Below are 24,558 nucleotides of genomic sequence, written 5' to 3'. Positions count from 1 at the left end.
CCCCCCCCTCCCCCCCCCGCGGCATTCCCGACGTCGGGAATACCGGATGCCCGGACGAAGGCCAAGTAGCGACGGGCGAAGTCTCTGGCGGCCGCGCGGGCCTGGAGCTCACAGAATTCCTGCCAGGAATGGGGCTGGGATATGGGAATGGGGGGGGGGGAGGGGGGGGAGGAGGGGGAGGGGCTGAGCCCCTCCCCCCCCCCCCATGGGGTGTTCGCTGCCGTTCATGGGGCCCCACAAAGGTGGGGGTGGAGGGGGGAGGGGAGGCGGAAACAACCTGGGGGGAGAGGGGTTAATGGGGGATATGGGGACACATAGAGACCTATAGAGACCCCATAGGAACCCCATATACACACCATAGACCCCCATACACCCCCATAGACCCACCATACCCCCCCATAGAGCCCCATAGACCCCCATAGATCCCCCAAAGATTCCCCATAGAGCCCCATAGACCCCCACAGCCACCCCATAGACCCTCATAACTGCCCCACAGACACCCATAAACCCCCATAGACCCCCCACAGACCCTTATAGACTCCCATAGACCTCCACAGACCCCCCATAGATCCCCATACACCCCCATAACCACCCCATAGACCCCCCGTAGACCCCCATAGAGCCCCACAGACCCCCACAGACATCCATATCCTCCCCATAGCCGCCCTATAGACCTTCATATCCCCACATAGACACCCATAGAGCCCCATAAACAACCATAGCCCCCCATAGGCACCCCATAGACCCCATAGCCGCTCACAGACCCCCCCATAGACCCCCTATAAAGCCCCATAGACCCCCATAGCCACACCAGAGACTCCCATAGACCCCCATATCCCCCCATAACTACCACATAGCCCCCCCATAAACCCCGACAGACCCCCCATAGACCACAATAAACCCCCCATAGACCCCCATAGAGCACCCACAGACCCCCATAGCGACCCATAGACCCCCGTAGACCCCCATTAGACACCCATAGAGCCCCATAGACACCAATAGACCCCCCCATTGCCCCCCATAGACCCCTATAGGACCCCCATAGACCCCAATAGATCCCCATAGACCCCTATAGGACCCCCATAGACCCCCATAGACCCCCATAGGAGCCCCATAGACCCCCATAGACCCCTATAGGACCCCCATAGACCCCCATAGACCCCCATAGGAGCCCCATAGACCCCCATAGACCCCCATAGACCCCTATAGGACCCCCATAGACCCCCATAGACCCCCATAGGAGCCCCATAGACCCCCATAGACCCCCATAGACCCCTATAGACCCCCATAGGAGCCCCATAGACCCCCATAGACCCCCATAGACCCCCATAGGAGCCCCATAGACCCCCATAGACCCCCATAGACCCCCCATAGACCCCCATAGGAGCCCCATAGACCCCCATAGACCCCCATAGACCCCCATAGACCCCTATAGACCCCCATAGGACCCCCATAGACCCCCATAGACACCCATAGACCCCCATAGACCCCTATAGACCCCCATAGGAGCCCCATAGACCCCCATAGACCCCCATAGACCCCCATAGACCCCTATAGGACCCCCATAGATCCCCATTCACCAACCATGGCGCCCCCCCCCGCTCCTTCTTCCTCCTCCTCCTCAGCGTCCCTCCCGCCGCTTCCGCTTCCGGGCCCCGAGCCTCACTTCCGCTTCCGGCAGCGCCCCCGGCTCCGCCCTCATTGGCGGAGGACGGAGGGGGGCGGAGCATAGAGGGGAGGGGCAGAGCGGCCGCGGGGAGAGGCGGAAGTGACGTCACGGGGAGCGGCCGCTCTGTGCAGCAACCATAGAGACGGATGGAGGCGTCTCATTGGTGTCCTATAGAGACCTATAGAGCCCCATAGGCACCCTATAAGCAGCTGTAGAGCCCTATAGATACCCTATAGAGCACTGCAGATACCTTATAGAGTCCCATAGATACCTATAGAGACCCATAGATACCCTATAGACCACCGTAGATACCTTATAGAGCCTCATAGATACCTATAGAGACCCATAAATAGCCTATAGGACACTGCAGGTACTTTATAGAGCCCCATAGCTATCCTATAGAGCCTCATAGACACATACAGCGCCCCATAGATACCCCATAGAGCCCCATAGATACTCTATAGAGCCCCATACACACCCTATAGAGCCCCATAGACGCCCTATAGGCAGCTATAGAACCCTATAGACACCCCATAGGCACCTATAGAGCCCCATAAAAACCTGTAGAGTCCCATAGACACACTATAGAGCCCCATAGATACCCTATAAAGCCCCAGAGGCACCCTATAGACACCCCATAGGCACCTATAGAACCCCTTATCCACCCCATCGACTCCTGTAGAGCCCCATAGATACTCTATAGAGCCCCATAGGCACCCTAGAGAGCCCCATAAACACCCCATAGGCACCTATAGAGCCCTATTGACACCCCATTGGCAACTACAGAGACACCCCATAGACACCCCATAGAGCCCCATAGGCACCCTGTAAAGACCTATAGAACCCCATAGATACCCTATAGGCACCCATAGAGCCCTACAAACACTCCATAGGTACCTGTAGAGCCCCATAGACACCCTATAGGCACCCATAGAACCCCATAGACACCCCATAGACACCTATAGAGCCCCATATACTCCTATGGAGCCCCATAGACACCCCATAGGCACCCACAGAGCCCCATAGACCCCTATAGACCCCCATAGACCCCTATAGACCCCCATAGACCCCTTGGAGGACTAACGGGGGGGCCACCAGCCGCTAACCCCACCGCGCATGCGCATGGTGAAGGGAGGGGGGAGCCGAGCCGGGAGCGGGCGGAGCGTGCGCATGCGCAGCTCTCCGCCCGGGCCTCGCTCCCTCCGCGGAGGGACTATTTTCTTCCCGTCCCCCCCATTTCCACGCGATTTCACCCCAAAAAACACCCAAAAATGTGGCTAAAACCCATTTATTGACCAAAATTGGGTGTTTTTGGGTGAGAAAATAAAGCCTAAGGTGCAAAAAGAGCGGAGGAAACACACGCGGCGGAAGGACACGGGACGAAGCGCCCCTCGCTGAGGTAAATGGATCCATCCGCCGCTTCCTCCGCCCCCCTGAGGGCTCCGCTGAGGGGGGGGGGGGAAGCGGCCGCTTTAAACGCCGTTTAAACGCATTTAAACGCATTTAAACGCATTTAAACGGGTTTAAACGGGTTTAAACGGGTTTAAACGGGTTCTAACGTCCCCCCCCATTGACTTCCATTGGCCGCCATGCTGAAGCAGCCGCCGCCCCCCCCCCCGAGCCCCAACGGGGGCCTCAGTAGCGGGGGGGGGCGCGGAGGAGGCCTGAGGTAATGGAGGAATAAGGGGGGGTTATGGGGGTGGTTATGGGGGTGGTTATGGGGGTGGTTATGGGGGTGGTTATGGGGTTATGGGGGTGGTTATGGGGCTATAGGGGTGGTTATGGGGGTGGTTATGGGGTTATTGGGGTGGTTATGGGGCTATAGGGGTGGTTATGGGGTTATGGGGGTGGTTATGGGGTTATGGGGGTGGTTATGGGGCTATAGGGGTGGTTATGGGGTTATGGGGGTGGTTATGGGGCTATAGGGGTGGTTATGGGGCTGGTTGTGGGGCTATAGGGGTGGTTATGGGGCTATGGGGTGGTTATGGGGCTATAGGGGTGGTTATGGGGGTGGTTATGGGGATGATTATGGGGCTGATTATGGGGTTAGTGGGGTGGTTATGGGGTGATTATGGAGCTATGGGGGGGTCATGGGGTTATAGGGGTGGTTATGGGGCTATGAAGGTGGTTATGGGGTTATGGGGCTGGTTATGGGGTTATTGGGGTGGTTATGGGCGGGTTATGGAGCTATGGGGGTGGTTCTGGGGATGATTATGGGGCCATGGAGGTGATTATGGGGTTATTGGGGTGGTTATGGGGCTATGGGGTTGGTTATGGGGCTGGTTATGGGGCTATTGGGGCGGTTATAGGGTGGTTATGGGGGGCTATGGGGCTATGGAGATGGTTATGGGGGTGGTTATGGGACTATGGGGGTGGTTATGGGGCTATGGGGGTGATTATGGGGTTATGGGGATGGTTATGGGGTTATTGGGGTGGTTATGGGGGGGTTATGGGGTTATGGGAGTGGTTTTGGGGCTATGGGTCTGGTTATGGGGGTGTTTATGGGGCTATGAATGTGGTTATGGGGCTGGTTATGGGGTTATTGGGGTGGTTATGGAGCTATGGGGTGGTTATGGGGTTATGGGGCTGTTTATGGGGGTGGTTATGGAGCTATGGTGGCAATTATGGGGCTATAAGTGCGGCTATGGGAGGGTTATGGGGCTGGTTATGGGGCCATGGGGTTGGTTATGGGGCTGGTTATGGGTGTGGGGGGGGAGCTATGGGGCTGGTTCTGGTGCACTTCAATGGGACCCCCATTAACGGGTCTATTCCCCCCCTTTTAGGGGTCAGAGCACAGGGAAGGGCCCCCCCCAAGTGCCGGTGAGTGACCCACAAGTGGGGGGGGGGCTGCCCCCCAAGTTATGGGGCAGAGGGGGGGGTGGGTTATGGGGCAGCTTTGACCCCTTGGGCCCCATTGCAGGTGTTTGAGGGGGTCTATAACAACTCGAGGATGCTGCACGTGCTGACGGCGGCTGTGGTGAGATGTGGGGCTGGCTATGGGGCTGGCTATGGGGCCAGCTATGGGGCCAGCTATGGGGCCGGCTATGGGGTTATGGGGCTATGGGGGTGGGTAAGGGGCTGGTTATGGGGTTATGGGGCTGGTTATGGGGCTATGGGTTCAGTTATGGGGCTGTGGGGCTAAGTATGCAGCTGCCTATGGGGCTATGGGGCTGGCTATGGGGCTAGCTATGGGGCTATGGGGCTGGGTATGATGCTGCCTATGGGGCTATGGGACCGGTTATGGGGCCAGTTATGGGGCTGGTTATGGGGCTATGGGGCTAAGTATGCAGCTGCCTATGAGGCTATGGGGCTGGGTATGGGGCTGAAGGGTGAGTTATGGGGCTGGTTATGGGGGTGGGGGATATTTCTATGAGGTCTCTATGGGTCTCTTTTTATGGGGTGTCTGTGGGGTCTCTATGAGTTTGTCTTAATGGGTCTCTATGGGTCCCAATGGGTTTTTATGGGGTCCCTATGGGGTCTCTATGGGTCCCAATGGGTTTTTATGGGGTCCCTATGGGGTCTCTATGGGTTTCTATGGGTCTGTGCCCCACAGGGCTCCACGTGCGAGGTCACTGTCAGAAGCGGCAGCTCCTTCGAGGGCATCTTCAAGACCCTGAGCTCCAAAGTGAGACCCAAAACCCCTGGAAATCACCCCATAGCGCCCCATAGAGCCCCATAGCGCCCCATAGCGCCCCATAGCGCCCCATAGCGCCCCATAGCGCCCCATAGCGCCCCATAGCGCCCCATAGCGCCCCATAGCGCCCCATAGCGCCCCATAGAGCCCCATAGCGCCCCATAGCGCCCCATAGAGCCCCATAGTGCCCCATAGAGCCCCATAGATCCCCATAGATCGTCTATAGAGTCCTATAAACCCCATTGGACCCATTGGACCCCATTAACCCAGAGCAAGGGGGCGTGTCCTGTGCTGGCCCCGCCCCCTGCAGCAAACCCCTGCCTGCGGCCCCCTGGCACCCAATAGAGCCCATAGAGACCTATAGGAACCCATAGAGCCCTATAGGAACCCCATAGAGACCTATAGGAACCCATAGAGCCCTATAGGAACCCATAGAGCCCTATAGGAACCCATAGAGCCCTATAGGAACCCCATAGAGACCTATAGGAACCCATAGAGCCCTATAGGAACCCATAGAGCCCTATAGGAACCCATAGAGCCCTATAGGAACCCATAGAGACCTATAGGAACCCATAGAGCCCTATAGGAACCCATAGAGCCCTATAGGAACCCATAGAGCCCTATAGGAACCCATAGAGACCTATAGGAACCCTATAGAGCCCTATAGGAACTCATAGACACCTATAGGGACCCATAAACCCCCCATAGCCCCCCACAGACCCCCCATACACATGCATAGACCCCATAGCTCCTCATATACCTCTGTAACCCTCACATAGACCCATATAAATCCACTTAGCTCCTCATAGAACCTCCATAGACTCCTATAGCCCCTCCATAGACTCCTATAGCCCCTCATAGATCCCCATAGATGCCCATAGACTCCCATAGACTTCTCCATAGATACCCTTATCCCCCTCATATCCCCCCATATTCCCCCATATCCCCCCATATCCCCCATACGCCCCTCATATCCCCCCCATAGACCCCCCATAGACCCCCTATATCCCCCCCATATCCCTCTATAGACTCCCCATTCCCCCCCATATCCCCCCATCCCCCCATAGACCCCCATACACCCCATATCCTTTATATCCCCCCCATACCCCCCTCATATCCCCCCATATCTCCCCATAGACCCCCATAGGAGCCCTATATCCCCCCATAGACCCCCATAGGAGCCCCATAGAGACCCATAGACCCCCATAGACCCCCATAGGAGCCCCATAGAGACCCATAGACCCCCATATCCCCCCCATAGACCCCCCATAGGAGCCCCATAGACCCCCATAGACCCCCATAGACCCCCATAGACCCCCCATAGACCCCCCATAGACCCCCATAGACCCCCATAGACCCCCATAGACCCCCATAGACCCCCATAGACCCCCCATAGACCCCCCATAGACCCCCATAGACCCCCATAGACCCCCATAGACCCCCATAGACCCCCATAGACCCCCCATAGACCCCCATAGACCCCCATAGACCCCCCATAGACCCCCCATAGACCCCCATAGACCCCCATAGACCCCCATAGACCCCCATAGACCCCCCATAGACCCCCATAGACCCCCATAGACCCCCATAGACCCCCATATCCCCCCCATAGACCCCCCATAGACCCCCATAGACCCCCATAGAGCCCCATAGACCCCCATAGAGCCCCATAGACCCCCATAGACCCCCATAGACCCCCCATAGACCCCCATAGACCCCCATAGACCCCCATAGACCCCCATAGACCCCCATAGACCCCCCATAGACCCCCATAGACCCCCATAGACCCCCATAGACCCCCCATAGACCCCCATAGACACCCATAGACCCCCCATAGACCCCCCATAGACCCCCATAGACCCCCATAGACCCCCATAGACCCCCATAGACCCCCCATAGACCCCCATAGACCCCCATAGACCCCCATAGACCCCCATATCCCCCCCATAGACCCCCCATAGACCCCCATAGACCCCCATAGAGCCCCATAGACCCCCATAGAGCCCCATAGACCCCCATAGACCCCCATAGACCCCCCATAGACCCCCATAGACCCCCATAGACCCCCATAGACCCCCATAGACCCCCATAGACCCCCCATAGACCCCCATAGACCCCCATAGACCCCCATAGACCCCCCATAGACCCCCATAGACACCCATAGACCCCCATCCCCCCCATCCCCCCCATGCCTCCCTCCCATTGCCGCAGCTGGAGGTCGCCCTGGACGCTGTTCACCGCCGCCCCCCCCCCCGCCCCCCCCACCCCCCCCCCGGCGCGAGGACATCGTGGACACCATGATCTTCCGGCCACGTGACCTGGTCCTGCTGCGCCTGCGGGATGTGGACATGGCCTTCACCTGCAGGGGTGCGCTATGGGGCGGCTATGGGGGTCTATGGGGCTCCTATGGGGGTCTATTGGGGTCTATGGGGCTCTATGGGGCGGCTATGGGGCTCTATTGGGGTCTATGGGGGTCAATGGGGCGGCTATGGGGGTCTATGGGGCTCCTATGGGGGTCTATTGGGGTCTATGGGGCTCTATGGGGCGGCTATGGGGCTCTATGGGTCTCTATGGGGTTCCTACAGGGGTCTGTGGGGTTCTATTGGGGTCTATGGGGCTCTATGGGGTCTATGGGGCTCCTATCGGGGTCTATGGGGCTCTATCGGGGTCTATGGGGCTCCTATAGGGGTCTATGGGGCTCCTGTTGGGGTCTACGGGGCTCTATGGGGCTCCATGGGGATCCTATTGGGTTCTATAGGGCTCCTATAGGGGTCTATGGGGCTCTATTGGGGTCTATGGGGCTCTATAGGGGTTTATGGGGCTTCTATTGAGGTCTATGGGGCTCTATTGGGGTCTATGGGGGTCTGTGGGGGGTCTATGGGGCTCTATATGGTTCTATGGGGCTCTATGGGTGTCTATGGGGCTCCTATTGGGATCTATGCAGCTCTATAGGGGTCTATGGGGGTCTATGGGGGGTCTGTGGGGTTCCTAAGGGGGTCTATGGGGGTCTACGGGTGTCTGTGGGGGTCTATGGGGGGCTATGGGGCTCCTATAGGGGTCTATGGGGCTCCTATAGGGTTCTATGGGGTTCCTAAGGGGGTCTATGGGGCTCCTATTGGGGTCTATGGGGCTCCTATTGGGGTCTAAGGGGCTCTATTGGGGTCTATGGGGCTCTATAGGGGTCTATGGGGCTCTATAGGGGTCTGTGGGGCTCTATAGGGGTCTGTGGGGCTCTGTGGGGGTCTATGGGGCTCCTATTGGGGTCTATGGGGGGCTCTGGGGGGTTTATGGGGCTCCTATTGGGGTCTATGGGGCTCCTATAGGGGTCTGTGGGGTGTCTATGGGGCTCTATGGGGCAGCTATGGGGTAATATTGGGGTTTATGGGTCTCTATGTGGCTCTATGTGTTTCTATGGGTCTCTATGGGTCTCTATGGGTCTCTATGGGTCTCTATGTGTCTCTATGGGTCTCTATGGGTCTCACTGTGTCTCTATGGGTCCAGGCAGGTTCCCAGAGCTCGGCCTGCGCCTCAATGGGCAGCACAGGGAGAAGCCTCTGCAGCGCTGGGAGGGGGGGGATGGTGCCTGTGATGAGTACGACCTCGATTCGGACCTGGTGAGCCCCAAAACGGCTTAAAACACCCCAAAAATGGCTTAAAACACCCCAAAAATGGCTTAAAACACCCCAAAAACGGCCTAAAACACCCCAAAAATGGCTTAAAACACCCCAAAAATGGTCTCAAACACCCCAAAATGGCTTAAAACACCCCAAAAATGGTCTCAAACACCCCAGAAATGGCTTAGAACACCCAAAAAATGGCTTAAAACACCCCAAAACGGCATCAAACACCCCAAAAACGGCTGAAAACAGCCCAAAAATGGCTTAAAACACCCCAAAATGGCTTAAAACATCCCCAAAAAAGGCTTAAAATGGCTTAAAACATCCCCAAAATGGCTTAAAACACCCCAAAGATGGCTTAAAACACCCTGAAAATGGCTTAAAACACCCCCAAAAATGGCTTAAAACACCCCCAGAATGGCTTAAAACACTCCAAAATGGCTCAAAACACCCCAAAAATGGCCTGAAACGCCCCAAAAATGGCCTCAAACTCCCCCAAAACAGCCTCAAACACCCCAAAAATGGCTTAAACTTCCCAAACTGGCTTAAAATACCCCAAAACCAGCCTCAAACACCCACAAAATGGCTTAAAACACCCCAAAAATGGCCTAAACCAAAATTCCTCTTTTCCCCCCCAAAATTCCTGTTTCTATCTAAAATTCTCATTTTTCACCCCAAAATTCCCCTTCCCCCCAAATCCTCATTTTTCTCCTCAAAATCTCTCTTTCTCCCTTAAAATCCCCTGGATTTACCCGAAATCTCTCTTCTTCACCCCAAAATCCCTTTTTCCATCCCCTAAAATCCACTGTTTTTACCCCAAATTCCTATTTTCCCCCCAAAATCTCCCTTTTTCCTCCAAATCCTCATTTTTCCTCCTAAAATCCCCCTTTTCCCCAAAAAATCCCGTTTTTACCCAAAATCTCTCTTTTTCACCCCAAAATCCCTTTTTTCCCCTAAATCCTAATTTTTCCCCCCAAAATCCCCCTTTCTCCCCCCAAAATCCCTTTTCCCCCCAAAATCCTCACTTTTCCCCCTTTCCCCCCCCCCAAACTGCCCCTTTTTACCCAAAATCCCTCTTTTTCACCCCAAAATCCCACTTTTTCCCTAAAATCCCCCTTTTTCCCCCAAATTCTCGTTTTTCCTTCTAAAATCCCCCTTTTCCCCCCAAAATCCTCACTTTTCCCCCAAAATTCCCCTTTTCCCCCTCCAAACTGCCCCTTTTTACCCAAAATCCCCCTTTTTCACCCCAAAATCCCACTTTTTACCCAAAATCCCTCTTTTTCACCCCAAAACGGGCAGTCCAACGGCTGGGACCCCACTGAGATGTTCCGCTTCAATGAGGAGACCTACGGGGTCAAGACCACCTACGACAGCAGCCTGGCCTCCTACACGTAAAAAACCTCATTTTTGGGGCATTTTGGGCGGATTTCACCAATTTTGGGCATTTTGGGGCATTTTGGGGTGATTTGGGCATTTTGGGGGCGTTTTTTGCTGTTTTGGGGCGGTTTTGGTCTCTTTGGGGCTCTTTTGGGTTGGGTTGGGGTGGATTGGACCCATTTTGGGGCATTTTGGGGTGGTTTTGGTGGTTTTGGCTATTTTTGGAAGTCTTTGGGGGCAATTTTGGGTGGATTGGGGAGTTTTTGGGTGGTTTTGGGACTTTTGGGGTGGTTTTGGGTATTTTGGGGTGGTTTTGGCCATTTTATGGCCTTTTTCCCTGGTTTAGGCTGTTTTCGGGCTGCTTTTTGGCTATTTTCAGGTCATTTTTTACCATTTTGGGCTGTTTTGGGACTGGTTATGGGCATTTTTTTGGGTCATTTTTGACCGGTTTTGCTACTGGTTTTGGATAGTTCTGCCTTGATTTTGACTGATTTTGGCCATTTTTGGGTCATTTTAAGGCTGCTTTTGCCTGGTTTTGGTTGGTTTTTGGCCGTTTTCAGACTTATTTTCTTATTTTTGGCTGGTTTTGGTACTTTTTTTGCACATATTTCCCTGGTTTTGGCCGTTTTGGAGCTGTTTTGTGTGGTTTTGGGTAGTTTTGCCTGGTTTTTCCCATTTCTGCCATTTTTGGCCCATTTTGGCCCATTTTTGTTTGGTTTTTCCCCATTTTCGCCATTTTTTGCCTATTCTCAGTCCATTTTCAGCCCATTTTGCCTGTTCCTGCCCATTTTTTTCCCATTTTTTCCCATTTTTTGCCCATTTTTGCTGTTGTTTGCCCATTCTTGCCCATTTTCGTCCCATTCTTGCCCGTTCTTGCTCATTCTCAGCCCATTTTCGGCCCATTCTTGCCCATTTTCAGCCCATTTTTGCCCATTTTTGGCCTATTTTTGCCCATTTTCAGCCCATTTTTGCCCATTTTTTTCCCATTTTTTCCCATTTTTGCCTATTTTTGGCCCATTCTTGCCCATTTTCAGCCCATTTTTGCCCATTTTTGGCCTATTTTTGCCCATCTTCAGCCCATTTTTGCCCATTTTTGTGCCATTTTTGCCCATTTTTCCCCATTTTTGGCCTATTTTTGCCCATTTTTGTGCCATTTTTGCCCATTTTCCCCCATTTTTGCCCATTTTCCCCCATTCTTGCCCATTTTCAGCCCATTTCCCCCCATTCTCCCCCAGTGTCCCGCTGCGGCGCCAGGACTCGGCCGCGTTCCGGCAGCGCGAGGCTCGAGCGGCGGCTCTAGCGCGAGAGATTGAGGCCAGTCCCCAGCACAGGCTGCGAGCGGCGGCCGAGGACATGGAGGAGGCGCCGGAGGGGACCCAGGACAGGAGGTGAGCACTGAACGGACCCAAAAACAGGGGAAATGAGCCCAAAATCGGGGAAAATGACCCGAAAATCATGGAAATTGACCCCAAAATCGTGGAAATCGGCCCAAAATTCATGGGAATCGGCCGAAAATTGGGCAAAATCGACCCAGAAATCATGGGAATTGACCCAGAAATCATGGGAATAGACACAAAATTCGTGAAAATTGACCCAAAAGTCATGGAAACTGACCCCGAAATCAGGGAAACTGACCCGAAATCAGGGAAACTGACCCAAAAATCAGGGAAATCGACCCAAAAATCATGGAAATCGACCCAAAAATCATGGAAATCGACCCAAAAATCATGGAAATCGACCCAAAATTGGTGGGAATCGACACAAAATTCATGGGAATTGACCCAAAATTCGGGGAAATTGACACAAATTTGAGGGAAATTGACCTGAAATTCGTGGAAATTGACCCAAAAATCATGGGAATCAACCCAAAAATCATGGAAATCGACCCAAAATTGGTGGGAATCGACCCAAAATTGTGGGAATTGACACAAAATTGGGCAAAATCGACACAAAATTTGTGGGAATCAACACGAAATTGGGGGAAATTGACCCAAAATTCATGGGAATCGACCTGAAATTTGTGGAAATTGACCCAAAAATCATGGGAATCGACCCCAAAATCATGGAAATCGGCCCAAAAATCATGGGAATTGACCCAAAAATCATGGAAATCAACCCAAAATTGTGGGAATTGACACAAAATTCATGGGAATTGACCCAAAATTCGGGGAAATTGACACAAATTTGGGGGAAATCGACCTGAAATTTATGGAAATTGACCCAAAAATCATGGAAATTGACCCCAAATTTGTGGGAATCGACACAAAATTCGTGGGAATTGACCCAAAATTCATGGAAGTCGACACGAAATTGGGGGAAATAGACCCAAAATTGGAGAAAATCGACCCGAAATTAATGGAAATCAACCCAAAGTTGATGGAAATGGACCAAAATCCATGGAAATTGACCCAAAATTGGGTAAAATTGACCCAAAGTTTGGCAAAATTGGCACAAAATTGGCAGAAAACACAAAATTGGGTGAAATTGTCGCAGAATTAGGCAAAATCGACCCAAATTTGGTCAACCCCCCCCCAAAATTGAGCAGAATCAACCCAAAACCGCTCAAAACTGAGCAAATAGCCCCAAAATCACCTGAAATGAGCCCAAAACGTTTGACCCCTCCCCCCTTTCCCATTGCAGGGACCCCAAGTTCCCACCCCTCCCCCAACGGCCGCGGGGGGGGCTCCGCTGCTCCCCCAGGGGGGGAGGGGCCCCCAGGCCCCCCGGGGGGGGCGGGGCCGGAAGTGCCCCTCCCCCACCCCGAGGCCCCGCCCCCCACTCGGAGCCGGGGGTCAATGGAGGTGAGAGGGGGAGGGGCTTGAAGGGGAGGGGCTTAAGGAGGGGGAGGGGCTTAAAAGAGGGGGAGGGGCTTAGAGGGGGAGGGGTTTAAAGGAGGGGGGGCTTAAAGGGGGAGGGGTTTTAAAGGGGGAGGGGCTTAGAGGGGGAGGGGTTTAAAGGAGGGGGGGCTTAAAGGGGGAGGGGTTTAAAGGGGGAGGGGCTTAAAGGGGGAGGGGTTTAAAGGGGGAGGGGCTTAGAGGGGGAGGGGCTTAAAAGGGGGGAGGGGGTTTGAAGAGGGGGAGGGGCTTAAATGGGAGGGGCTTAAAGGAGGGGGAGGGGCTTAAAGGAGGGGAGGGGCTTAAAGGAGGGGAGGGGCTTAAAGGGGGAGGGGCTTAAAAGGGGAGGGGCTTAAAAGAGGGGAGGAGCTTAAAGGAGGGGAGGGGCTTAAAGGAGGGGAGGGGCTAAAGGAGGGGAGGGGCCAAAGGGGGAGGGGCTTAAAGGAGGGGGAGGGGCTTAAAGGGGGAGGGGCTTAAAGGAGGGGGAGGGGCTACAGTGAAGCCCCTCCCCCCACTCTGTGTCCCCTCCCCCCTTTAGGCCCCTCCCCCAAGGCCCAGCGACCCCCCCGTGGGGGGAAGGGCAGCGGAGGGGGGTGCCCATCCCCCACCCCTGGTGAGAAGGGGGGGAGGGGGGTGGGGGTTATGGGGGATCTATGGGGTGGTTATGGGGTGGTTATGGGGTGATTATGGGGTGGTTATAGGGGGTGTGGGGTGCTTATATGGCATGTATGGGGTGGTTATGGGGCACTTATGGGGCATCTATGGGGTGGTTATGGGGGATGTGGGGTACTTATGGGGCTGCTCTGGGGTGGCTATGGAGCACTTATGGGGCTGCTGTGGGGTTGTTATGGGGCAGTTATGGGGGGTGTGGGGTACTTATGGGGCTAGTATAGGGTTGCTATGGGGCACTTATGGGGCTGCTGTGGGGTGGTTATGGGCAGTTACAGGGTACTTATGGGGCATCTATGGGGTGGTTATGGGGGGTGTGGGGTACTTGTGGGGCTGCTATGGGGTGGCTATAGGGCACTTATGGGGCCACTGTGGGGTGGTTATGGGCACTTATGGGGCGGTTACAGGGCACTTATGGGGCATCTATGGGGTGGTTATGGGGCACTTATAGGGCATTTATGGGGTGGTTATGGGGGGTGTGGGGTACTTATGGGGCTGCTATGGGGTGGCTATGGGGCACTTATGGGGCATCTATGGGGTACTTATGGCGCATCTATGGGGTGCTTATGGGGCACTTATGGGGCCGCTATGGGGTGGTTAAGGGGGTGTGGGGGGGGGTCTATGGTGTGGGGGAGGGGCCATAACTCACTCTCTCCCCCCCCCCCCCCTCCCCCCCCCAGCCCCCCGCCTGCCCCTCCCCCGCTCCCCCAAGCCCAGCCCCTCCCCCATCCCGGACCCCTCACCCACCCCCCCTCCCGCCGTGGGGGAGGGGCCTCCCCCTCCCCCCCACCTCCCCCTGCCCCTCCCCCCCCCTTTCCCCCTCCCCCCACCCAGGTCCTGCCCCTCCCCCCCCCGGCTCGGACCTCGCGGGACCCACAGAGCCCCCCCGCAAAGGTGAGGGGGGGGAGGGGCCTTTGACCCCCAAGTGACCCCATTGTGACCCCCAAGTGACCCCATTGTGACCCCCATGTGACCCCCAAGTGACCCCATTGTGACCCCCATGTGACCCCCAAGTGACCCCATTGTGACCCCCATGTGACCCCCAAGTGACCCCGTTGTGACCCCCAAGTGACCCCATTGTGACCCCCATGTGACCCCCAAGTGACCCCATTGTGACCCCCATGTGACCCCCAAGTGACCCCATTGTGACCCCCAAGTGACCCCATTGTGACCCCCATGTGACCCCCAAGTGACCCCATTGTGACCCCCATGTGACCCCGTTGTGACCCACAAGTGACCCCCACTTTTGGGGTTCCCCCCCCCCCCCCCCCCCCCCCCCCCCCCCCCAGGTCCATCAGAGCAGCAGCGGAACCAGTTGGAGGAGCTGAGGAAGTTTGGGGCCCAGTTTAAGGTGTGGGGCACTTATGGGGCAGCTATGGGGTACTTATGGGGCAGGTACGGGGTGTGTGGGGCACTTATGGGGCAGCTATGGGGTACTTATGGGGCAGGTATGGGGTGTGTGGGGCACTTATGGGGCAGCTATGGGGTACTTATGGGGCAGGTACGGGGTGTGTGGGGCACTTATGGGGCAGCTATGGGGTACTTATGGGGCAGGTATGGGGTGTGTGGGGCACTTATGGGGCAGCTATGGGGTACTTATGGGGCAGGTACGGGGTGTGTGGGGCACTTATGGGGCAGCTATGGGGTACTTATGGGGCAGGTATGGGGTGTGTGGGGCACATATGGGGCAGTTATGGGGTACTTATGGGGCAGGTATGGGGTGTGGGGCACTTATAGGTTACTTATGGGGCAGGTATGGGGTGTGTGGGGCACATATGGGGCAGTTATGGGGTACTTATGGGGCAGGTATGGGGTGTGGGGCACTTATAGGTTACTTATGGGGCAGGTACGGGGTGTGTGGGGCACATATGGGGCAGTTATGGGGTACTTATGGGGCAGGTATGGGGTGTGGGGCACTTATAGGTTACTTATGGGGCAGGTATGGGGTGTGTGGGGCACCTATGAGTTACTTATGGGGCAGCTCTGGGGTACTTATGGGGTGTGTGGGGCACTTATGGGGCAGGTATGGGGTGTGTGGGGCACTTATGGGGCAGCTATGGGGTACTTATAGCGTAGGTATGGGGTGTGGGGCATTTATGGGTTACTTATGGGGCTGATATGGGGTGTGTGGGGCACTTATAGGTTACTTATGGGGCAGATATGGGGTGTGTGCGTTACTTATGGGGCACCTATAGGGCGTATGGGTCTCTTATGGGGCAGGTATAGGGTTGTGAGTCACTTATGGGGCACCTATGGGTTCCTATGGGGCAGGTATGGGGTGTTTGGGTCACTTATGGGGCAGGTATAGGGTTGTAAGTCACTTATGGGGCACCTATGGGTTCCTATGGGGCAGGTATGGGGTGCTTGGTTTATTTATGGGGCAGGTATGGGATGTGTGGGTCCCTTATGGAGCATCTATGGGTTACTTATGGGGCAGGTATGGGATGTGTGGGGCACTTATAAGGTATCTATGGGTTACTTATGGGGCAGGTATGGGGTATGTGGGGCACTTATGGGGCAGCTATGGGGTACTTGGGGAGGTATAGGGGTGTGAGGCACTTATAGGTTACTTATGGGGCAGATATGGGGTGTGTGGGGCACCTATGAGTTACTTATGGGGCAACTATGGGGTGTGTTGGTCACTAATGGGGCAGGTATAGGGTTGTGAGTCACTTATGGGGCACCTACAGGTTTCTATGGGGCAGCTATGGGGTGTTTGGGTCACTTATGGGGCAGGTATGGGATGTGTGGGTCCCTTATGGAGCATCAATGGGTTACTTATGGGGCAGGTATGTGATGTGTGTGTCACTTATGGGGCAGGTATAGGGTTGTGAGTCACTTATGGGGCACCATTAGGGTTCCTATGGGGCAGGTATGGGGTGTTTGGGTCACTTATGGGGCAGGTATGGGATGTGTGGGTCCCTTATGGAGCATCAATGGGTTACATATGGGGCAGGTATGTGATGTGTGTGTCACTTATGGGGCAGGTATAGGGTTGTGAGTCACTTATGGGGCACCTATGGGTTCCTATGGGGCAGCTATGGGGTGTTTGGGTCACTTATGGGGCAGGTATGGGATGTGTGGGTCCCTTATGGAGCATCAATGGGTTACATATGGGGCAGGTATGTGATGTGTGTGTCACTTATGGGGCAGGTATAGGGTTGTGAGTCACTTATGGGGCACCATTAGGGTTCCTATGGGGCAGGTATGGGGTGTTTGGGTCACTTATGGGGCAGGTATGGGATGTGTGGGTCCCTTATGGAGCATCAATGGGTTACATATGGGGCAGGTATGTGATGTGTGTGTCACTTATGGGGCAGGTATAGGGTTGTGAGTCACTTATGGGGCACCTATGGGTTCCTATGGGGCAGCTATGGGGTGTTTGGGTCACTTATGGGGCAGCTATGGGGTGTGTGGTCCCTTATAGAGCATCTATGGGTTACTTATGGGGCAGGTATGGGGAGTGTGGGGCACTTATAGAGCATCTATAGGTTATTAATGGGGCAGGTATAGGGCATGTGGGTCTGTTATGGGGCATCTATAGGTCACTTATGGGGCAGGTATGTGGCATGTGGGTCACTTATGGGTCCTATGTGTCTCTGCCCCCCCCAGCTCCAGCCCAGCAGTGCCCCCCAGGACCCCCCCCCCCTCGGAGCCCCTCCCCCCACCTCGCAGTGGCCCCTCCCCCCCCGCAGCCCCCCCCGAAGCACAAGGGGGGGGAGGGGCCGGGACCCCCCCGGGGACCCCCCAGGACAAGGATGAGTGAGTGGGGGCGGGGCTTAAAGGGGGGCGGGGCTAAAGGGAAGGGGAGGGGCTAAAGGGAAGGGGTGGGGCTTAAAGGGGGCGGGGCTTAAAGGGAGGGGGTGGTGGCTTGGAGGAAGGGGCGGAGCTAAAGGGAGGGGCGGAGCTAAAGGGAGGGGCGGAGCTAAAGGGAGGGGTGGTGCTTAAAGGGGAGGGGGTGGGGCTTAAAGGGGAGGGGGCGGGGCCAAAGAGAGGGGGCGGGGCTAAAGGGATGGGTGGTGCTTAAAGGGGAGGGGCTTAAAGAAGGGGAGGGGGCGGGGCTAAACGGAGGGGGTGGGGCTTAAAGGAAGGGGCGGGGCTAAAGAGAGGGGATGGGACTTAGATGAAGGGGCGGGGCTTAAAGGGAGGGGGTGTGGCTTAAAGGAAGGGGGCGGGGCTTAAAGGAGGGGCGGGGCTAAAGGGAAGGGGCGTGGCTTACAGGGAGGGGGCGGGGCTAAAGGGAGGGGGTGGGGCTTAAAGGGGACTATTTTAGCCCTAAAACCCCCATTCTTGGGCTCTTTCTCCCCGTTTTTGAGGGTGCCAAGTGTGGGGAGGGGCGTCTCAAGCCCCTCCCCCCCTCATTAGCATATAATTAATGCCTAATTAATTGTTAATTAATCCCTTATAGGCAAGTGAAGAAGTCGACGCTGAACCCCAATGCCAAGGAGTTCAACCCTTCCAAGCCCCTATTGGCTGTGGTGAGGGGAGAGGGGGCGGGGCTTAAAGGGGGGGAGGGGCTTAAGGGGGTGATGACCCCACCCCCTTTAACCCCTCCCCCTTTCCCCTCCCCCATAGGGCAAAGCTGCTGCCCCCCCATCACCGGGGCCCCGCCTCCACCCCTCCCCCACCCTGGGGGTCATGACCCCGCCGGGGGCGGGGCAAGGTGGGGGGGGAGGGGCCGGAGGAGGAGGAGGAGGGGGGGGAGGGGCGGGCAGCATCTATGCCCCTCCCCCGCCCTATATCTCCTATATCCCTCAGCTGCATGTGCAGGTAAAGCCCCTCCCCCACCTAAGCCCCTCCCCCCATTTTAAGCCCCTCCCCCCACCCCTTTAAGCCCCTCCCCCATCCCTTTCTCTTTCAGGCCCCCCAAATGTACCCGTATCCTGTGGCCACCCCCCCACAAGGCAAATACAGGGGGGGTAAAGGTGAGTGGCCCCTCCCCCACCCCCATATGACCCCCCTATTGCCCCTCCCCCCACGATATAACCCCCCTATTGCCCCTCCCCCCACGATATAACCCCCATATCATCTCTCCCCCCACGGTACAACCCTTATATCGCCCCTCCCCCCACGATATAACCCCCATATCGCCCCTCCCCCCACGATATAACCCCCATATCGCCCCTCCCCCCACGATATAACCTCCCTATCTCCTCTCCCCCCACGATATAACCCCCCTATCTCCCCTCCCCCCACGATATAACCCCCCTATTGCCCCTCCCCCCTCGATATAACCCACATATTACCCCTCCCCCCATAATATAACCCTCCTATCGCCCCTCCCCCCACGATATAACCCCCATATCGCCCCTCCCCCCATGATATAGCTCCTCTATTGCCCCTCCCCCACGATATAACACTCATATCGCCCCTCCCCCCACGATAGAACCCCCCTATTGCCCCTCCCCCATCTCGCCCCTCCCCCCTCTGACCTGTTTATGCCCCTCCCCCCCCTTTCTCAACAGGTTCCCTCCCCCCACCACCTCAGCGCTCGGAGCAGCCTCACGCCCCTCCCCCCCCCGCCCCTCCCCCCTCGGCCTCCGCCCCTCCCCCACCTCCCTTGGTGCCCGTGGCCGCCCCTCCCCCACCCCCCCCTCCCCCCCATTACTCCCAGTACATCTCCTATGGACCCCCGCAGGCCTTCCGGGGGGGGCAGGCGCTCGTGCAGCCCCTCCCCCACTACCCGTCACAGGTAAGGGGGGGGGGGGGAGGGGCGATATGGGGGTCATATGGTGGGGGGATGGGCGATATGGGGGTTATATCGTGGGGGGAGGGGCAATAGGGGGGTTATATCGTGGGGGGAGGGGCGATATGGGGGCTATATCGTGGGGGGAGGGGCGATATGGGGGCTATATCGTGGGGGGAGGGGTGATATGAAGGTCATATTGTGGGGGGAGGGGCGATATGGGGGTTATATCGTGGGGGGAGGGGCGATATGGGGTTATATCGTGGGGGGAGGGGTAATGGGGGGTCCTATCATGGGGGGAGGGGCGATATGGGGGTCATATCGTGGGGGGGAGGGGCGATATGGGGGTTATATCGTGGGGGGAGGGGCGATATGGGGAGTATATCATAGGGGGAGGGGCGATATGGGGGTTATATTGGGGGAGGGGTGATATGGAGATCACATGACCTCAATCCCCCTCCCCCCCCCCCCATTCAGGCCGTGTTCACCCCCCTGCTCCCCGGCAGCCCCCGCCTGCACCCCTCCCCCACCCTGGTGTCCTCCGCCGCCCCTCCCCCACCCCAGTTCCCCCCCGGCGACCAATCAGGAGCCCCGCAGGCCCTATATGGTGAGTGAAGCCCCTCCCCCCCATTAAACCCCTCCCCCCATTAAGCCCCTCACCCCATTAAGCCCCTCCCCCCACCCCATTAAGCCCCTCCCCCATCTCTGACTCTGCCCCTCCCCCCACAGCCGCCGTCCATCAGCCCTTCCCCCCCCCAGCGCCGGCCGGGAACCCACCGCCCCCCCCCCCCAAGCCAGGTAATGGGGGGGAGGGGCTTAATGTGGGGGGAGGGGCTTAATGTGGGGGGAGGGGCTTAATGTGGGGGGAGGGGCTTAAATTGGGATGGGCTTAATGTGGGGGGAGGGGCTTAATGGGGGGAGGGGCTCAATGTGGGGGAGGGGCTTAAATGGGGGAGGGGGTTAATGTGGGGGGAGGGGCTTAATGTGGGGGGAGGGGCTTAAATTGGGGGATGGGCTTAATGGGGAGGGGCTTAAATTGGGGGGGAGGGGCTCAATGTGGGGGAGGGGCTTATGGAGAGGGGGAGGGGCCTCTTGTGGCCCCTCCCCCTCTGACCCCTCCCCCTCCCCTCCCCCACAGGGAGGTCAGCAGCCGCCATTGTTCCCCCCGGCCCCTCCCCCCCCCGGCGCCCCCTCCCCCCAGGGCAGCTTCGCCCAACCCCCCCCCGCCCCTCCCCCCACCCCGTCCCCCGCCGCCCCTCCCCCACCCCCTCCTCCCCCCCCGCCCCCTCCCCCTCCCCCCGCCCCCTCCGCCCCTCCCCCCCCCAGCGCTGCTGCTGCCGCCGTCTATGCCCTGCACCAGAGCCTGACCCACGGATATGGGGTGGCACATGTGGGGCAGGTGGGGGAGGGGAGATATGGGGGTTATATCGTGGGGGGAGGGGCGATATGGGGGTTATATCGTGGGGGGAGGGGCGATATGGGGGTTATATCGTGGGGGGAGGGGCGATATGGGGGTTATATCGTGGGGGGAGGGGCGATATGGGGGTTATATCGTGGGGGGAGGGGCGATATAGGGCTTATATGAAGGGAGAGGGGCTATACTGGGTTTATATCGGGGGGGGAGGGGTAATATGGGGTTCATATCGTGGGGGAGGGGCGATATGAGGCTTATATTAAAGGGGGAGGGGCAATATGAGGATTATATCGTGGGGGGAGGGGCGATAGGGGGATCATATTGAAGGGGGAGGGGCGATATGGGGGTTATATGGTGGGGGGAGGGGCGATATTGGGGTTATATCGTGGGGGGAGGGGTGAGAGGGGGGTTATATAAAGGGGGGAGGGGCGATATGGGAGTCATATTAAAGGGGGAGGGGTTATAGGGGGGTTATATCGTGGGGGGAGGGGCGATATGAAGGTCATATCGTGGGGGAGGGGCTATAGGGGGGGTTAAGTGAAGGGGGGAGGGGCGACGCTGGTGTCTCCTGACCCCTCCCCCCCCCCAGGCCCACGTTCAGACGGGGCTCGCGGCCGCCCCTCCCCCCCCTCACCCCGGGGCCGCCCATCCCCCCCCCCAGGTGATGCTGCTGCACCAGAGCCACGGGGGGGGGCAGGGGGGGGGCGGAGTCACCCCCGGACCCTTCCCATACATCAGCCACCATCAAGGTGAGGGGGGAGGGGGGACTTGGGGGGCAGGGGGGGCACTTATGGGGCGGGGGGGGCACTTATGGGGCGGGGGGTGTCATGGGTTACAGGGGTCACTTATGGGGCGGGGGGGTCACTTGTGGGGCACAGAATGGTCTCTTATGGGGCAGAATGGTCACTTATGGGGCTGGGGGTGTCAGTTATGGGGCAAATGGTCACTTATGGGGCTGGGGGTGTCATGGGGCAGAGTGGTCACTTGGGTACAGGAAGGTCACTTATGGGGCAGAGGGAGCATTTATGGGGCTTAGGGTGTCATTTATGGGGCAGAGTGATCACTTATGGGGTAGGGGAATGTCACTTATGGGGCTGGGGGTGTCACTTATGGGGCAGGGGGGTCACTAATGTGGCACAAGATGGTCACTTATAGGGCAGAGTAGTCACTTATGGGGTAGGGGAATATCACTTATGGGGTGGGGGGTGTCACTTATGGGGCAGAGTGATCACTTATGGGGTGGGGGGGACACTTATAGGGCAGAGTGGTTACTTGTGGGGCTGTGGGTGTCACTTATGGCACTGGAGATGTCAGTTATGGGGCACAGGAAGATCACTTATGGGGCATGGAGAGTTACTTATGGGGCGGAGGGGGACTTACAGCATTGGGAGCTGTCGCTTATGGGGCAGAGTGGTCACTTATGGGGCTGTGGGTGTCACTTATGGGGCACACGATGGTCACTTATGGGGCAGAGTGATCACTTATGGGGCACACGATGGTCACTTATGGGGCAGAGTGGTCACTTATGGGGCAGGGGGTTCACTTATGGGTCCAGGTCTATCACTTATGGGTCGCCCCCCATTAACCCTCCCCCCCCATCTCCTTTCCAGTCCAGTCCCAGCAGCTCCAGTTCCACCCCCCGGGCAACTGAGGCCGCCCCCCAAGTGGCTTCTCCTGCCCCCCAAGTGTGGGGCTGGAGGCTGGGGGGGGATCTATGGGGCAGAGCTGGGGCCGCCCCTCCCCCCTCCCCCTTTGAAGGGGCTTTTCTATTATTTATAGTGGGGGGAGGGGGGGAGGAAATCATCGAAACGCTGGAAAATGGCCCAAAATGACCCAAAAATGACTAAAAAACACCCCAAAAAGAGTACAAAAATAAAGGTTTTGGTTCATTTTAGGGGGGGGGGGGAGGGGGGGGGGGGAGGGGCTTCATGGGGGGAGGGGTCTATGGGGGGTTCCCCCCCCATATGTGGGTCTCAGCCCCCCAAGTAGGGGATGGAGGGGGGGGGGAGGGGCATCCGCGGCCTCAGGGGAGGGGCCTGTGGGGCAGAGAGAGGGGGAGGGGTGAGGGGGGTCATGACCTCTGAGGTCAGACCCCAGACCCATAGAGCATGCTCAGCCCCCATATAGACACCCATAGACCCCTATAGACCCCCAGAGTCACCCCATAGCCCCCCCCTTATCCCCCCATAGATCCCCATAGACCCCCCATAGAGCCCCATAGACCCTCATAGCCTACCATAGACCCCCGTAGGCCCCCATAGCCCCCCCGTAGCACCCCATAGGCGGCCCATAGAGCCCCATAGCCCCCCCACAGACCCCCCATAGACCCCATAGAACCCCCATAGACCCCTCATAGACCCCCCCATAGAGCCCCATAGACCCCCATATACCCCTCATAGACCCCCATGGACCCCCATAGCCCCCCATTAACCCTCCATAGAGCCCCATAGACCCCCATGGACCCCAAAAGACCCCCCACAGCCCACCCTTAGACCCCCATAGCCCCCCCATAGACCCCCTATAGATCCCCCACACGCACCTCGGGGGGAGGCCGTTCCCGCTGTAGCCGTGGTCGTGCTGAGCTCCCAGCACCCGGAGCCGAGCGGCGGCCACAGCCTCCGGTAACCTCTGCTTGGGGGGGGGCGGAGCCTCCCTGGGACCCATAGAGACCCATAGAGACACATAGAGACACATAGAGACACATAGAGACCCATAGAGACACATAGAGACACATAGAGACACATAGAGACACATAGAGACACATAGAGACAGAGACACATAGAGACCCATAGAGACCCATAGAGACACATAGAGACCCATAGAGACACATAGAGACACATAAGGACCCATAGACCCCATAGACACCCATAGAGACACCACAGACCCCCATTGATCCCCATTACCCCCACTCACCCCTCACACGCCGCCGTCCGCCGCTTGCAGCCGGGGCCGGGATGGGGGGAGGCGCTGCGGACACAACCCCATTAACCCCCCATTAACATCTCATTAACCCCTCATTAACACCTCATTAACCCCTCATTAATTATGCATTCATCCCGCATTAATCACCCCCATTCCTCACCCCCCTCCGCTCCCCTCCGCCTCCATCCGGGTCCCTCCTCGCTGAGGTAACGCTCCGCCCCCGTGCGTGTGCGTGCTGACGCCACCACGTCACTACGTCAGGAGGCCGAAGAAGTATCATGGCGGCGCCCAGCCGCTCTCTCCTCGCTGAGGTAACGCTCCGCCCCCTCTACGCCTAACGTCATGACGTCACTACGTCACCACGTTACGACGTCTGCGGCGGTGTGAGGCCGAAGAAGTGTCATGGCGGCGCCCTCCCCGCTGAGGTAACGCTCCGCCCCCTTTACGTCATGACGTCATGACGTCGGGAAGACGAAGAAGTGTCATGGCGGTGTCTCTCCTTGCTGAGGTAAAGCCCCGCCCCTTTACGTCTTACGTCACGACGCACTGACGTCACGACGTCGGGAGGCCGAACAAGAAGTGTCATGGCGGCGCCCAGCCGCTCTCTCCTCGCTGAGGTAATGCTCCGCCCTTTTGCGCGTGCGTGCTGACGTCACGACGTCATCACGTCGGTGGCTGTGGGAGGACGAAGAAGTGTCATGGCGGGGGTCTCGCTGAGGTAACGCTCCGCCCCCTT

General features: G+C 57.4%; 1 protein-coding gene and 3 long non-coding RNA genes across 4 annotated transcripts; 3 read left to right on the top strand and 1 right to left on the bottom strand.

The window, feature by feature from the left end:
* The first annotated feature begins 3,126 nt into the window (after positions 1 to 3,126).
* LOC117438151 (ataxin-2-like protein) lies at positions 3,127 to 14,251 on the top strand. The gene is given in 12 exon segments (XM_034073614.1): positions 3,127 to 3,338; positions 4,453 to 4,489; positions 4,590 to 4,646; positions 5,223 to 5,294; positions 7,515 to 7,550; positions 7,553 to 7,670; positions 8,805 to 8,917; positions 10,220 to 10,311; positions 11,533 to 11,685; positions 12,938 to 13,098; positions 13,670 to 13,744; positions 14,208 to 14,251. Coding segments are annotated over 12 exon segments (1,038 nt in total). The 5' UTR covers positions 3,127 to 3,258.
* A 378-nt stretch (positions 14,252 to 14,629) lies between these two features.
* On the top strand, positions 14,630 to 17,442 carry LOC117438160 (uncharacterized). Its single transcript, XR_004550652.1, has 3 exons — positions 14,630 to 14,694; positions 15,090 to 15,151; positions 17,413 to 17,442. It is a non-coding gene; the product is annotated as an uncharacterized lncRNA (long non-coding RNA).
* Positions 17,443 to 20,791: 3,349 nt separating this feature from the next.
* Positions 20,792 to 22,691, top strand: LOC117438159 (uncharacterized). Its single transcript, XR_004550651.1, has 3 exons — positions 20,792 to 20,885; positions 21,562 to 21,649; positions 22,511 to 22,691. It is a non-coding gene; the product is annotated as an uncharacterized lncRNA (long non-coding RNA).
* A 203-nt stretch (positions 22,692 to 22,894) lies between these two features.
* LOC117438166 (uncharacterized) lies at positions 22,895 to 24,399 on the bottom strand. Its single transcript, XR_004550656.1, has 4 exons — positions 23,983 to 24,399; positions 23,814 to 23,867; positions 23,440 to 23,553; positions 22,895 to 22,936 (listed from the first exon to the last, which is right to left on the bottom strand). It is a non-coding gene; the product is annotated as an uncharacterized lncRNA (long non-coding RNA).
* Between the last annotated feature and the right edge of the window lie 159 nt (positions 24,400 to 24,558).

The sequence above is a fragment of the Melopsittacus undulatus genome (genome assembly GCF_012275295.1).
Source record: "Melopsittacus undulatus isolate bMelUnd1 chromosome 29 unlocalized genomic scaffold, bMelUnd1.mat.Z SUPER_29_unloc_1, whole genome shotgun sequence".
In the NCBI taxonomy this organism is placed as follows: Eukaryota; Metazoa; Chordata; class Aves; order Psittaciformes; family Psittaculidae; genus Melopsittacus; species Melopsittacus undulatus.
This window is presented reverse-complemented; position numbering and strand designations above follow the sequence as displayed.